This window comes from Piliocolobus tephrosceles, chromosome 17 (assembly GCF_002776525.5).
Source record: "Piliocolobus tephrosceles isolate RC106 chromosome 17, ASM277652v3, whole genome shotgun sequence".
NCBI classification, from domain to species: domain Eukaryota; kingdom Metazoa; phylum Chordata; class Mammalia; order Primates; family Cercopithecidae; genus Piliocolobus; species Piliocolobus tephrosceles.
In genome coordinates, this window is record NC_045450.1 from 23,614,910 (window position 1) to 23,630,795 (window position 15,886).

Genomic DNA, 15,886 nt, shown 5'->3' on the forward strand with positions numbered 1-15,886 from the left:
TGAGATAATAGAAGGCACTTAGCCCCAGTGCCTGACACATAGAACATGCTCACTATTAGCTATTAGTTACAGCCAAGCATGCATTGTAAATTCATGGACACTGGTATTGTGTGTCTAGCACTGTCCTGAGCACTTTACCCACATTATCTCATTTAAAATTCCCAACGACCCTATGACATGGTACAAACACAAACATCCACACCCAACAGATGAGAAAACAAAGGCCCAGAGAGGTCAAGTTGTGTGCCCAAAGGTTACATGGCTAGTTTATGGCAGAGCTGGGATTGAACTCCAAGCAGCCTGTTTCCAAAGTCCATGGGTCTTGCCACTGCATTGCATTACCTCTTGCTAGTCTCTGCTGCCTCTGTCTGTGAAGGATCATCATCTATACACTCAGTCCTGGCTCAGGTTGTCAACCTGAGTCCTGGCTCAGGTTGACTGGAGGTGTTTGATGCTGTGGAACTCAGTGGAAAAATACTTGAAAATGGGTTTGCTGTTTCTTTCTTTTCTCTTTTTTTTTGAGACAGGGTCTCACTCTGTTGCCCAGGTTGGAGTGCAGTGGTGTGATCTCAGCTCACTGCAACCTCTGGGTCCTGGGTTCAAGTGATTTTCATGCCTCATCCTCCTGAGTAGCTGGGATTACAGGCAAACACCAACACGCCATCTCTTTCTTTCTCTCTCTCTCTCTTTCTCTCTCTCTTTCTTTCCTTCCTTCCTTCCTTCCTTCCTTCCTTCCTTCCTTCCTTCCTTCCTTCCTTCCTTCCTTTCCCTCTCTTTCTTCTTCCCTCCCTCCCCCTTTCTTTTTCTCTTTTCTTTTTTCTTTTCTTTCTTCTTTCTCTTTCCTTTTTTTTCTTTTTTTTCCAGAGCCTTGCTCTGTTGCCAAGGCTGGAGTGCAGTTGCACGATCTTGGCTCACTGCAATCTTCGCCTCCTAGGTTCAAATGATTCTCCTGCCTTCGCCCCGCTAAGTAGCTGGGATTACAGGCATGCACCACCAAGCCCGACTGATTTTTGTGTTTTTAGTAGAGATGGGGTTTCACCATGTTGGCCAGGCTGGTCTCGAACTCCTGACCTCAAGTGATCCACCCACCTCGGCCTCCCACACTGCTGGGATTCCAGGCATGAGCCACTGCACCTGGTTGAGTTTGCTGTTTCTTAACATGAGAGGCTCCAACCCGGTGGGGCCCACTTACATGGGCTGTCCTGCTTTGGACCATGGGGAGCTGGGGTGCTGGACCCATCTCCCACCTTCTACAGCCTGGAGTGTGCTCTCAGATGACACAGCCAAGCTGGTGTGTTTTTCCCTCATTGGTGGAAAGTTCAGCAATCCCTGACTCCCTCATCCTGCCCTGTTGAGATTTAAAAAAATTTCCTCTTCTGGGCCTCAGAGCCACCTCCTACCTGAGGTTTATTGCTTTCTCTGCACTTGCATTGAGCCTCTGCAGCCCTTTAAAAGGGGCAGAGCCTATAGTGTGACCAGCAGGTCCTGTCCCTAGGAGATAACAGCGTCCTGGACAGCAGGTGCAGGTTTCCCAGCAGCTCAGGCAACAGCCTGATGTTTATGCCATCTGATCCTGATGTCTGGAGAGGTGAGCCCTCTGCCAGCATCTTCCTCTCCAGGCTGGCAGAGCAAGGGGGGCTGTGAATTAATTCAAGGTTGGGGGTCGGGACCTTCTGTATCTGGACTTGCCTCCCACCCGTGTCCTCTGTCCCTTTTTCCCTACGGCAGATAGCCATGTGTGAGCCTGAATTTGGCAATGGCAAGGCCAGGGAGTCGAGTGCAGGTGGCAGGTGGCGAGTGTCCTGGTACGAACGGTTTGTGCAGCCGTGCCTGGTCGAACTGCTGGGCTCTGCTCTCTTCATCTTCATCGGGTGCCTGTCGGTCATTGAGAATGGGACGGACACTGGACTGCTGCAGCCGGCCCTGGCCCACGGGTTGGCTTTGGGGCTCGTGATTGCCACGCTGGGGAATATCAGGTGAGACCAGCTCTGAGGAGTCAGCCTGGTGCTGACTTGGGGCACTGGGGGTGGAAAGCAAAGCCATTGTCAAGGACCCCTGGGTGCATATATTGGGGATTTCAAGGAGCGCTCTGGATAACTATGGGGTTGGGAGTCAGACTGTCTGGGGTCAACGCCAGACCCCGCAGCCTGTGAGCTTGTGACTTTGGGCAAGTCATTCTCTTTTTGAGTAGCTGGATCACAGGCATGCGCCACAGCACCCAACTAAGTTTTAAATTTTGTTGTAGAGACGGGGTCTCACTATGTTGCCCAGGCTAGTCTTAAACTCCTGGTCTCAAGCGATCCTCCTGCCTTGGCTTCCCAAAGTTTTGGGATTACAGGCGTGAGCCACCATGCCTGGCTGGCAAGTCACTCTCTAAACCCAAAGTTCCCCACCTCTAAAATGGGAATAGTAGCATACTTTTAAATGGTTTTTTTTCAAGCCAACACATCTATATTGCTAACCATGTACCAGGCACTAGTCTCATTACTTTGTAGATATTAGTTATTTAATCCTCACAAAAGCCTTGTGGGGTAGGTCTTGTTATTAACCCCATTTTATGGCTGCAAAAGAGAAAGGCTGTGTAATCTGTCCAAGATTAGAGGGCCAGAAAGTGGCAGAGCCGGGAGTCAAGAACAAGCTGTCCAGCTCCAGCGCTCAAATCCAAGTGCCTCGTGGGGGAGGCGTGAGGATTAAATGAAGTAGAGCGCCTGGCACACACCACACACACAATGGGCATTGCTTGCTGTGTTACTGTTACCACTAGAAGGGGGTTTTAGGGAAAGCAGAAATGCATAGAAGACGTGAGCCAGGTTTTCCCACCTGGGTATGCAGGGATTTGCGGTGGTCCTGGCTTATCAAGAGGTGATCAAGAAGGAGGGGCGGGGAAAGGGACAGGCTTCTCTGGCTTCGCTCTCATCTGGGTAGAGGATCAACGGGAAGGTCTGTGGACATGGCTGCTGGCTCCCAGGAGAGCCAGCCATCACGACGAAGATCTTGAATGGGGTGCCTGGCAGGGTGATCTGGGACATGGTTGGTGTGTATTAAATCTCACTCAAAACATAGATATGAACGAGGAAACAGAAATACTGTTTCTGAGAAAACCAGAATGGAAAAGAGATTTAACATCTCTTTAGACTGGGTGCAGTGGCTCACGCCTGTAATCCCAGCACTTCAGGAGGCTGAGGCGTGTGGATCACCTGAGGTCAGGAGTTGGAAAGCAGCCTGGCCAACAGGGTGAAACCCTGTCTCTACTAAAGATACAAAAATTAGCTGGGCATAGTGGCAGGTACCTGGAGTCCCAGCTACTTGGGAGGCTGAGGCAGAATAATTGCTTGAACCAGGAGGGGAAGGTTGCATTGAGCCAAGATTGTGCTACTGCACTCCAGCCTGGGCAACAGAGTGAGACTCCATCTCCAAAAACAAACAAACAATCAAATAAACAAACAAACAAAGCCACCTCTCTTTAGACGTCCAAGGGAGGCTGTGAGTGAAAGAAAAAGTATATGATATTCCCTTTGGACGGATCTGAGATTGAAGGCAACCTTTATCACTTCTTAGCTGGGTGACCACAGCAAGTTGCTGAAGCCTTTGTGTGCAGTGGTATAAATGTGAGTAATAATAATAGCTGATGTTTATTGAATGCTAACTCCATAGATAGTACTATGAGCTGTACACGTATTAATTCTTTATATCTTTGCAATAGCTTTCTCAGGCAGAGATCATTGAGGCACAGAGAGGTTATGTAACTTGGCCAATGCCACACAGCTCTTCAGTGGCAGAGTTGGGCTTTGAACCCAGGCCAGCTGGCTGGAAAGTTCATCTCTTTGGCACTGCAAATACTGCCTCTCTCTTTGGCTTTTTTGACAAATATTTATTCAGCACCTACTGCGTGCCAGACACCGACTTTGAGGTTGTTCACTGGATCCAGGATAAGTTATGTATGTAAGTTATAAGCACCACAGCACCTGGCACATAGTGTTAGAGAAATATTTGCTGAGTGAACAATGAATGAAGGAATGAATGTGTCTTGATTGTTTTATTGCTAATGAGTGTAAACCAGGAAATGTGTGGTTCTCGTCACCTGGCTCTCCTGGTAGAGCCATGCTCTGAATGACAGTTTCTCTCCCCTCTGGGGCTCCCATGGGAAGCCGCCTCACCCTGACTCCATCTGTGTATCTCAGCAGAGCCCAGGCTAAACTACTTGAGGCCAAGTAGGCCTGGCTGCCCCTCTTCCCAACCTGTGGAGTCTGAGCACTGGCTGGTGTTTTCAAACCATGCATGGAGGCTGGGCACGGTGGCTCACACCTGTAATCCCAGCACTTTGGGAGGCCGAGGAAGGTGAATCACCTGAGGTCAGGAGTTCAAGAGCAGCCTGGCCAACATGGCAAAACCCCGTGGTGGCACGACCCTGTAATTCCAGCTACTTGGGAGACTGAAGCAGGAGGATCACTTGAACCCAGGAGGCAGAGGTTGCAGTGAGCCAAGATTGCACCATTGCACTCCAGCCTGGGTGACAAAGTGAGATCCCATCTCAAAAAAAAAAAAAAAAAGAAAAAAAAAAAATCAAATCAAACCATGCATGAGGGTCTGGGCCCAGAGCTGAGTCAGACAAGTTGGGGCAGCTGGTCTCGAGGTATCAGGGTGTTGGACAAAGTCCTTTTGTGTAGAGCTGAGGTCCTCTGTCCAGTCTCAGCTGAATGTCCTATGTCCATTGGAGGATGGGTAAGCTCATTGGTGGGCTCTTAACATTTGGGGGGCACTTTGGTTCTTGCGTGACATGGAGAGTGTTGGGGTCCCTTTCTCTCTCATTGGGGAGTATCCATTCCTGGAAACCAGATGGATTCAGGAGGCCAAACTGTGACAATATTCTTCCATTAGAGTGGGACTGGATGGGACACTGGTGAGTGCAGCCACCCTGGCTCTGGGGCCTGGGCTGGTTGAACATCTTGGTGAACAGGAAGGCTCTTTACCCATGGGCCAGGGAGTGGCTGATCAACTGCAACCTGCCCTTCAACCTCAGCTTCTGACTTGTCTAATTCCCTTCCACACCCCAAATTCCCAATCCCAGTCCCTAACCTGGTCATGAACCTCCAATTCCACCCCATGATTCTCCATGCCATTTCCAGCCCGAACTCCAAATCTGCATTTTACACCCATCACACTTTCAGACCACAAGTAGGGTTTTCATTGGCTGAGCAGTTCAACCAATCAGGAGGTCTTATTCAGGGCCTAGCTACTCATAAGGGGAGACCTGGGCCGGGCACAGTAGCTCATGCTGCAACCCCAGCACTTTGGGAGGCCGATGTGGGTAGATTGCTTGAGGTCAGGAGTTCGAGACCAGCCTGACCAATATGGTGAGACATCGTCTCTACTAAAAATACAAAAATCAGCTGGGAATGGTGGCATACGCCTGTCGTCCCAGCCACTTGGGAGGCTGAGTCAGGAGCATTGCTTGAACTCAAAAGGTGGAGACTGCAGTGAGCCAAGATCATACCACTGCACTCCAGCCTGGGCAACAGAGCAAGACTCCGTCTCATAAAATCAAACAAATCATAAGGGGAGGCCTGGATACGGCTCATGGGCTACTAACTTGGAGCCTTGGTGTCTCAATCTGACCTGTGGCCACATCTCTGAAGGGCTGGAGGGAGGCTCGGAGGGAGTCAGGGAGGAGTTAAGGGATGGTCTCCCTACACGCGCTTCCTCCAGGGCCATCCTGGGGGCTGGACTTAGGACGTAGAGGCTGCCCTTTATCTCCTACCCTCTGCCTAGCATCTCAGGAAAATTGGAAGCAATTTGGCGTCTCTTTGTATTTGAGCTGGGCCCTGGACTGACTCTCACCCTGTGAAACCAGCCTGGTGGGTTGGCTGGGACATGCTGTCTCGAGTGCCAGCCATGTGGTCAGCCCTGGGCTCATGACTCCCTCCTCTCTTGTGGGTTACAGTGGTGGACACTTCAACCCTGCGGTGTCCCTGGCAGCCACGCTGATCGGAGGCCTCAACGTGGTGATGCTTCTCCCGTACTGGGTCTCACAGCTCCTCGGGGGGCTGCTCGGGGCTGCCTTGGCCAAGGTGGGTGAACCTCAGGGGCTGGGCTAGTGGCTTCCTCTCTGATGGGGCTGCTGGAGGTGCATGATGTGTGTGTGTGTTGGGGGGACAGTGAGGAGTTGGGGAAATGTCCAATCTTTTGCTTATTTCTGCCAGTGGAATTGGTGGATGTTTTTCTTCTCTCTTTCTTTCTTATTGCATTTTACTTTATTTTTATTTATTTGCTTTTTTTTTTTGATGGAGTCTCGCTCTGTCACCCAGCCTGGAGTGCAGGGGTGTGATCTCGGCTCACTGCAACCTCTACCTCCTGGGCTCAAGCAATTCTCCTGCCTCAGCCTCCTGAGTAACTGGGATTACAGGCGCATGCCACCACGCCTGGCTAATTTTTGTATTTTTAGTAGAGACGGAGTTTCACCATGTTGGCCAGGCTGGTCTTGAACTCCTGAGCTCAAGTGATTTGCCTGCCTCGGCCTCCCAAAGTGCTGGGATTACAAGTGTGAGCCACTGGGCCCGGCCTCTCTTTTTTATTTTAGAGATGGGGTCTCACTCTCTTGTCCAGGCTGGAGTATGGTGGTGCAATCATAGCTCACTGCAGGCTGGGCCTCCTGGGCTCAAGTGATCCTCCTGCCTCAGCCTCTTAAGTAGCTGGGACTACAGGTGTGTGTCACCACACCCAACTGATTAAAAAAATTTTTTTTGTAGAGGTGGGCTCTCACTATGTTGACCACATTGGTCTCCAACTCTTGGTCTCAAGTGATCTTCCTGCCTTGGACTCCCAAAGTGCTGGGATTATAGGCATGAGTGACCGAGCCTGGCCAGCCACAGAGTTTTCATAGCTTTACGCATAAATCCATGGATAGACTTTCTCCCTCCATCCCTCTTTTTCTTTTTTTCTTCTCTCTCTTTCTTTGCTTTTGCCCTTAAGTCTCAGTTCAGCCAGGGACCCTTGAAGCCCGTCAAGATGTGGGCCTTGCTTGGCGGGTGTGTGGGGGGTGGTGGATGGGGAGCTCTGTTAGCTTGGCTGCGATAGGGTCTGAAGCTGTAAGGGCTGACCCACCGCAGACTTTGTTCTCAAGCCTCACTTTCCTGTCATCCCCTGCCCTGGTCTCTCCGTGCTCCCATTTGAGAGCCACAGTCTGTTCCCCTATCTATGGAACATGCCCGGGACCTTCCTGCTCTGCTTCTTTAGGAAAAGCAGTGCCCAGACCTAGCTCAAGCCCTGCCACTTAAAACCTGCCAAACACGGCTCTGCCACTTGTGGGACAGCACGTTTCCCTGAGCACATTCTCCCTGCTAAATGTTTTACACATATTCTGTTATTTCATCTCCCAGCAACTTTACGAGAAACCACAGTCAGTTCATAGACAGCGCTTACCTTGTGCCAGGCACACCAGCAGCCTTGTCTGTGAGCCGGGAGCTGCCAGTATCATCCCTATTTTATAGATGAGAAAACAGAGGGGCAGAGAAGCAGGCAACTTGCTCAAGTTCAGACGTGCTTGTAAGCAGCGCAGCCCCGACTGGGTCCAGAGTCCAGAAGCTTGCACACTGCGCTGTCTTTCCCCTTTGGGGCTGCGATAGCCCTGAGGCTGACTGCCCGTAGAAGTAATTGAGCTCAGGCTTCAGGGCTCTCCTGCATACGCCCCTTCCACGATTCTATAGGGGCCTAGCAATGAGTTCACCTGATCATATGTGTTTGTAAAGTTTGTAAGAGTAAGCTATTTTGAGCCGCACATGGCGGCTGATGCCTGTAATCCCAGCATTTTGGGAGGCGGAGGCAGGAGGATCACTTGAGCCTAGGAGTTCCAGACCAGCCTGGGCAACAGGTGAGACCCTCCATATTTACAAAAAATAATAATAAAAAAAATTAGGTGGGCAAGGTTGGTATGCACCTGTGGTCCCAGCTACATGAGAGGCTGAGGTAGGAGGATCACTGGAGCCCAGGAGAGCGAGGCTGTAGTGAGCTATGATCGGGTCACTGCACTCCAGCCTGGGTGATGGAACTAGACTCTGTCTCAAAGAAAGAAAAAAAAGATAGTTTATGTTCTTTTTCTCAAAGAGGATCATCTAAGTTATAGAAGCCTTAGGCCTGTAACCTGGAGCCATGACTAGGTTATCCTCATTTTTCTTTTTTCTTTCTTTCTTTCTTTTTTTTTTTTTGAGATGGAGTCTTGCTCTGTTGTTCAGGTTGGGGTGCAGTGGTGTGTGTGATCTCAGCTCACTGCAACCTCCGCTTCCAGAGTTCAAGTGATTCTCGTGCCTCAGCCTCCTGAGCAGCTGGGATTACAGGTAACCGCCACCTCACCCCGCTAATTTTTGTATTTTTAGTGGAGATGGGGTTTCACCATGTTGGCAAGGCTGGTCTCGAACTCCTGGGCTGAAGTGATTCACCCACCTCGGCCTCCCAAAGTGCTGGGGTTGCTGGCGTGAGCCACCACGCCTAGCTCCATTCCTATTTTTCAGCTGAACAAAGTGAGGCTCAGAGAGGTTCAGTAGCTCACACAGGGTCACAGAGTAAAATCTGGCACAGCTGAGATGTGGATTCAGGTCTATGTCACTGAAATTGGACATAACCCTTCACTGGCCCTTACGGTGGGCAAGCATGTTTTAGGCCCTCTCCCCTCAGTTTCCAGCTGTCTCTCTACCCCACTGAGAGGCTAAGCAGCTTCTCTGTGCAGGCGGTGAGTACCGAGGAGAGGTTCTGGAATGCATCTGGGGCAGCCTTTGTGACCGTCCAGGAGCAGGGGCAGGTGGCAGGGGCGTTGGTGGCAGAGATCATCCTGACGACGCTGCTGGCCCTGGCCGTATGCATGGGTGCCATCAATGAGAAGACAAAGGGTCCCCTGGCCCCATTCTCCATCGGCTTTGCTGTCACCGTGGATATCCTGGCCGGGTGAGTGTCCCTTGGCAGTGGGGCGACCATGCCCAGATCTGCACTGTTCAGCTCTGGAGGAGCTCAGGCCTGAGGGCCACAGATTCAGTTGCTATTAGGGGCCAGGAAGGTGCTGCAAATGGGGAGGTGGGCTGGCATCAGGCAGACAACAGGGAGTGGTGGGGACTGCGGTGTTGGAGGCACACCAGTCAATTCAGCTCTTGTCAATTATTGCTGGGAACATGGGTTTGGGGTGATGATTTCATTCAAAGGAAGTCAGAAATTTAAATTTGTACGTGATGTTTTCCAATTTTCGTAGCGTAAATACAACATTTCTATGAACTGTGTTCATTTGGTCACTGGGCAGCCAGGTTTTAGCCTCAGGATTACAAAAAGCATCTGTAGCTGTTGTCTCCTTTATTTTGAGTTTCCCAGCAGGTTTTGGAAGGGATTAAGGCAACAAGATTGGGGATGATGTCTCCGGTTTTATAGATAAGGAAACTGAGGCTCAGAGATGACAGAGTGACTTATTTAAGGTCAGTGGGCAGTGGCAAATTAAGTGATAGATTTGGGACAAGAGGATGAGTGAGCCCTTTTTATTTTTCTTATTTATTTTATTTAGCGATGGGGGCCACACTATGTTGCCCAGGCTAGTCTTGAACTTCTGGCTTCAAGCCATCCTCCTGCATTGGCCTCTCAAAGTACTGGGATTACAGGCATGAGCCACATTGCCCGGCCCAGGGAGCCTCTCCCTAATGTCTGACTCTTTCCTTTCTTTTGGACACAGAATCAAGTCTAACCTTTCTCCTGGGTCAGCTCTCCCTCAGCTTTGGGAGGTGGAGCCTGGGGCAGGCTGGGGAATGTGTAAAGTTGTGGCCATGCTTTGCTGCCCCCTAGTGGCCTTTGATTCACTTACAAGTCTTTTGACTTCGAAGCTGGACACAGGGTGGGGAAGAGGTCTACAGGCCCCCAGCTTGAGAGAATGGGGTAAAGACAGAGCCCCAGAACGAGAGAGACTCTTCCCACCTGGGGAAGAGTCTCCCTGTAGGAGATTCTGGGCCTTAAGCTTGTGGTGCAACAAGGGCCTCATCTGGATCAGTTAGATTAGTTAATGCTTTTTGTACGTTAATTATATTCAAGGTGTGGGCTCCATTTGCATCTTCTCATTCACTCCTGATGACAACCTATGGGATAGTCACTTTCACCTCACTTGAATACAGAGAGGTTCATGGAGCTCCCCGCAACTAGAACTATCTGGGCTGGGGTTTTTCTTTCTTTATATATATATATTTTTAAATTTTTGTGGGTGAACCTAGTAGGTGTATATATTTCTGGGTTACATGAGACGCTTTGATATAGGCATGCAATGCATAATTACCATGTCAGGGTAAATGGGGTATTCATCCCCTCAAACATTTATTCTTTGTGTTACAAACAATCCACTTATACTGTTTATTATTTTATTTTAGTTTTAGTTTTAGTTTTTGAGACAGATTCTTGCTCTGTCACCCAGGCTGGAGTGCAGTGGCATGATCATGGCTCACTGCAACTTTCAACCGCCAAGTTCAAGCGATTCTCCTGCCTCAACCTCCCCAGTAGCTGGGATTACAGGCACGTGCCACCACACCTGGCTGATTTTTGTATTTTTAGTAGGAACGGGGTTTCACCATGTTGGCCAGGCTGGTCTTGAACTCCTGACCTCAAGTGGTCTGCCTGCCTCGGCCTCCTAAACTGCTGGGATTACAGGCATGAGCCACCGTGCCTGGCTGAGGTTACATGAGGTGTTTTGATACAGGTAAGCAATGTGTAATGATCACGTCAAAAGTAAACGGGGTATTCATCCCTTCAAGCATTTATTCTTTGGGTCACAAACAATCCAATGATACACTTTTCATTATTTTATAATGTGTGGGCTGGGTTTTGAATCTAGGTCAGCTTGACTCCAAAAGGACTGAAACTGATGGACTTTGCTCTGTAGACTCTGGAACAGATGTAGATCCAGCTTCTCTTCCTGCCGTCGCTGAGCAGGCATTTTTGCTGGGCATTCTAGAGAAGTTTGTGGGGAGTCACACCTTCTGCTTCCTAGTGCTGATAGCCTCTCTACCTTCTTTAGGATCTACCCAGGAGCTCAAGATGTGGGAGTTTAGAGAGGGTTTCTGGGTGGTGTGTGACTAGGCCTAGTTGGGGATGTGAGTGTGAGGTGAGGTGGGGCCTGGCTGGGATCCTGGTGACCGGGGTGCCTGGGTGTTTGCAGGGGCGCTGTGTCTGGAGGCTGCATGAATCCGGCCCGTGCTTTTGGACCTGCGGTGGTGGCCAACCACTGGGACTTCCACTGGATCTACTGGCTGGGCCCACTCCTGGCTGGCCTGCTTGTTGGACTGCTCATTAGGTAGGAGTGTGACACAGGGTCACTGGCCCGTGGAATGGGCACTTGGCAACATCTCCCAGAGAGTCCAGGGCTAGAGGGCTAGGCTCTCACTTGGGTTTGGAAGAGAAAAGAGGGAGTCTCTTTAGAGGCAAAGAAAATGGCTCCATCTAGGAGCTTTGGTTGCAAGTGACAGAGATCTATTTCAAAACAGCGTTTGCCACAAAGAGGAATTCATTGGCTCACATCATCAGAAACTCCACAGGGAGCAGTGGTTTCAGGTGGTGCTCAGACAACGTCTTTAGGACTTGGTCTTTCTCCCTTTTTTTTTTGACAGAGTCTCCCTCTGTTGCCCAGACTAGAGAGCAGTGGTGTGATCTCAGCTCAGTGCAACCTCTGCCTCCCGGATTCAAGCAATTATCCTGCTTCAGCCTCCCAAGTAACTGGGATTACAGGCACCTGCCACCACACCAGGCTATTTTTTCAGTATTTTTAGTAGAGATGGGGTTTCACCATATTGGTCAGGCTGGTTTCAAATTCCCGACCTCAAATGATCCTCCTGCCTAGGCCACCCAAAGTGCTGGGATTACAGGTATGAGCCACTGTGCCCTGCCTTGGTCTTTCTCATAGGCTCTGTTTTCCCCCGGTGGGCTTCATGCTTAGATAGACTCTCCAATGGAGGCGAAGATGCTTACCAGCCACTCGAGGCTTGTATCTCAGCAGCTTAACAACTCTAGAGGAAATAGAACAACAAGATCTAGCAAAAAGCCAGGGTCTGGTATTCACTGGTTTGAACTGGCCCACCGTGCGTGGGTGATTTGCCCACTTCAGAATCAATCACTGAGCTACGGGGGTCAGGCACTTTCTTTTTTTTTTTTTTTTTTTTTTTTTTGAGATGGAGTCTCTCTCTGTCACCCAGGCTGGAGTGCAGTGGCAAAATCTCAGCTCACTGCAACCTCTGCCTCCTGGATTCAAGCAATTCTCCTGCCTTGGCCTTCTGAGTAGCTGGGGTTACAGGTGCATGCCACCATGCCTGGCTAATTTTTGTATTTTTGTAGAGATGGGGTTTCACCATGTTTGCCAGGCTGTTCTCGAACTCCTGACTTCAAGCAATCCGCCCGCCTCAGTCTCCCAGCGTGCTGGGGTTACAGGTGTGAGCCACCAAGCCCAGCCGATCAGGCAGTCCTATTGGCAATGTCTGGAGCAAGAACCTAAGCCTGAAGTGGGGGTGAGGTCAGCCTTACCTGAACACCGCCAATAGGACCGAGAGTAGGGGAGGAGTAGTTCCCCGTGGGGGTATTGTACAACTCCAGGGGACCCCATCTACATGGGAAAATCATATAAATGGCACCCCCAAGGGTATGCATGTTGGAAGACGCCATTCACATGAAATACAATGTGAGCGGTGCTTCCCGGCGTGCTGCAGTAGATAAGAAGGTTGATATTGCCAGAAGGATAAGTGAGTCCAGATGGAAAAGACTAGAGTCCCCGTGCATCCTGCTTGGCCTCTTCTCCATGGGCTCTCTTCTTATGGCCCATTCCTCCTGGACTCTGGACTCCAGGAGTGCAAGGATCAGTGTCTGGATTTAGTAAACACAAGTTGGGCCTACCTTGCACGTCTGGGAGAGGACAGGCCCTGGAACAGGCCGATCTGGACGACTTGCTCCCCTGCCCACCAGTGGTCCTGGGGTCTGCGGGACCCAGCCTGTAGTTCAGTGAAAAGCGTCACTATTTTCTTGAGACAAAGTCTCGCTCCGTCGCCCAGGCTGGAGTGCAGTGGCACGATCTCAACTCACTGCAGCCTCTGCCTCCCAGGTTCAAGCTATTCTCCTGCCTCAGCCTCCTGAGTAGCTACGACTACAGGTGCATACCGCCACGCTCAGCTACAGTATTTTTGTTTTCAGTTTTTGAGATGGAGTCTTGCTCTGTTGCCCAGGCTGGAGTGCAGTGGTGTGATTTTGGCTCATTGCAACCTCCGCCCACTGGGTTCAAGAGATTCTCCTGCCTCAGCCTGCCAAGCAGCTGGGACTACAGGCACCGCTACCATGCCCAGCTAATTTTTACATTTTTAGTAGAGATAGGGTTTCACTGTGTTGACCAGGCTGGTCTCAAACTCCTGACCTCATGTGATCCACCCTCCTGGGCCTCCCAAAGTGCTAGGATTATAGGCATGAGCCACCGTGCCCAGCCAGTTTTTGTAATTTTTTTTTTTGGTAGAGATGGGGCTTCACCATGTTGGCCAGGCTGGTCTCCAACTCCTGACCTCAGGTGATCTGCCTCCCAAAGCGCTGGGTTACAGGTGTGAGCCACTGTGCCTGGCCATCACTATTCATTTTTTCCTGGGCTTTCAGAGTGGCAGCAATGGGCATCTTCAGGAAAAGGGTTAGAAACTAAGCAGGACCCAGGCGTGTGGCTCACGCCTGTACTCCCAGCACTTTGGGAGGCCAAGGTGGGTGGATCACTTGAAGCCAGGAGTTGGAGACCAGCCTGGTCAACATGGTAAAACCCTATCTCTATTAAAAATACAAAAATCAGTCAGGTATAGTGGTGTTTGTCTGTAGTCCCAGCTACTCGGGAGGCTGAGGTATGAGAATTGCTTGAACCCGGGAGGTAGAAGCTGCAGTGAGCTGAGATCACGCTACTGTAGTCCAGCCTGGGTGAGTGAGACTCTGTCTCAATTAAAAAAAAAAAAAAAGAAAAAAAAAAAGAAACCAAGCAGGAAACAGTGTCTCCCTCTCCCCAAGGGAATCTGGCTATTCAGGCTGGGGAGGCTCAGGAAGTCATCTCTCTGGAGATTTCCGAGCCAGGGCTGGGTCTCTCCTCCGGGGCTGAGACCTTACTAGGTCATCTTTCTTGCAGGTGCTTCATCGGAGATGGGAAGACCTGCCTCATCCTGAAGGCTCGGTGAAGCCAAGCTCGTGGGATTTCTGCTGCTCCAGGTGTCCTCAGCTCACCTGTCCAAGACTGAGGACCAGAGAGTTCCTGCATTTCCTGCCAAGGCAGAGGCCCGGAGGAGCCACCCCCTGCTTTCACTGCTTGGGCCTGGTTTCTCAGATAGGCTGACTGCTGAGGAGGCTCTAGGTTCCTGGAATTCCTTTGTGTTCATCAGAGACCCCAGCCTGGGGAACACGCTGCCCACGCTGCCCAGAGAGTAGTGCAAACACCACAACACGAGGGTGTTTCTTGAGAGGAGGGTCCCCGAGTTGGACGAGGAGGCTGTTTCTGCACATCAGCTCATTCCCGCACTCCGTTTCTTTCTCCTTCTCTTGTTTCTCGATTGTTTTGTTGTTGAAGGGCCTTCCGGGGGCCCGGCCACTTCCTTGCTTCTCAAGCTGACAATTCTCACTTTGCAATAAATAGTCCAGTATTTCCTTCCATGTGCTTACTGGCTTGCCTTTCATTTGAGAAATGGGCACTGCTGAGGAGAAAGCAAGCAAAAAAAAAAAAAAAAAAAAAAAAAAAAAAAAAAAAAAAAAAAGCCTGGGGTTAGGCCTTGGCTGTCCAGAGCGGCTGATCCTACAGCCCAGCTCAGAGTCCTGGGCCATGGCAGGCATTTGGAGTTCAGACCAGCCTAGAGCCTCTCCCCACTTGGACAGGCCCATCCTGGAGCGCTGCCTGGAGCTCAGAGTGCATATTGAGTTCAATTTGGACTCTAGTCAGAGTCCATTCCAGATCGCAGCCCTCAGGACCCTGCTGAAAAGCTCCAGGCAGAGTCCAGGGTCTGGCTGAGTACTCAGGGCTGTCCTTAGTTGAGTGCTCCGTGCTGTCCAGGACATGAATCAGCCCATTCATTCACTGTAGCTGGGGAGGTGGGTGGGGGGCGGGGTGTGGGCTTGGAGTGGGCTGCAAGAATTCCCTGAGGAAATATTAGGTTGGTGCAAAAGATTTTTTTTTTCTTTTTGCTTTTCTTTTTTTGTTTTTGAGACAGAGTCTCGCTCTGTCACCCAGGCTGGAGTGCAGTGGCATGATCTCAGCTCACTTCAACCTCTGCCTCCTGGGTTCAAGGGCTTCTCCTGCCTCAGCCTCCCAAGTAGCTGGGATTACAGGCGTGTGCCACCACGCCCGGCTGATTTTTGTATTTTTAGTAGAGACAGGGTTTCACCATGTTGGTCAGGTTGGTCTTGAACTCCTGACCTCAAGTGATCCACCCAGCTCGGCCTCCCAAAGTGCTGGGATTACAGGTGTGAGCCACCGTGCCCAGCCAGTTGGTGCAAAAGTATTTGCGGTTTTTCCCATTACTTTCAATGGCAAAAACTGCAATTACTTTTGCACTAACCTAATAGAATCCTGAACAAGTGACACAGTACAGGCCTGAAGAGCCAGTGGCACTTGGGTGGAAGATAGGAGTAGAACAAATAAGAAAGGACGGAAAGACACACTCTGGAAGTCACCCCTTCGAAGTAGAGTGTGTGTCTTCTTCTCCCTAAGAATCAATGGGTCATTTATGGAAGATGATCATTATAACACCAGAAAGAAGAGCAGGGAGAAACCACTCTCAACAACAAGCGAAAACTCACCCCCTTCAATGAGATGAGCAAAATGCTGTCTTGAGTGAAAATGAAGAAAATCACCACTACAATAAGAGACTGCCCACTGAGAACATAGATT

At 50.3% G+C, this 15,886-nt stretch overlaps 1 protein-coding gene across 1 annotated transcript; it reads left to right on the forward strand.

The window, feature by feature from the left end:
• Window positions 1-1,477: 1,477 nt before the first annotated feature.
• On the forward strand, window positions 1,478-14,655 carry AQP8 (aquaporin 8). Its single transcript, XM_023192910.3, has 6 exons — window positions 1,478-1,588; window positions 1,729-1,976; window positions 5,942-6,068; window positions 8,720-8,934; window positions 11,168-11,302; window positions 14,138-14,655. Exons 1-6 carry the CDS (start codon window positions 1,577-1,579, stop codon window positions 14,184-14,186), a joined length of 786 nt encoding a protein of 261 aa, XP_023048678.1. The 5' UTR covers window positions 1,478-1,576; the 3' UTR covers window positions 14,187-14,655.
• Window positions 14,656-15,886: the final 1,231 nt, after the last annotated feature.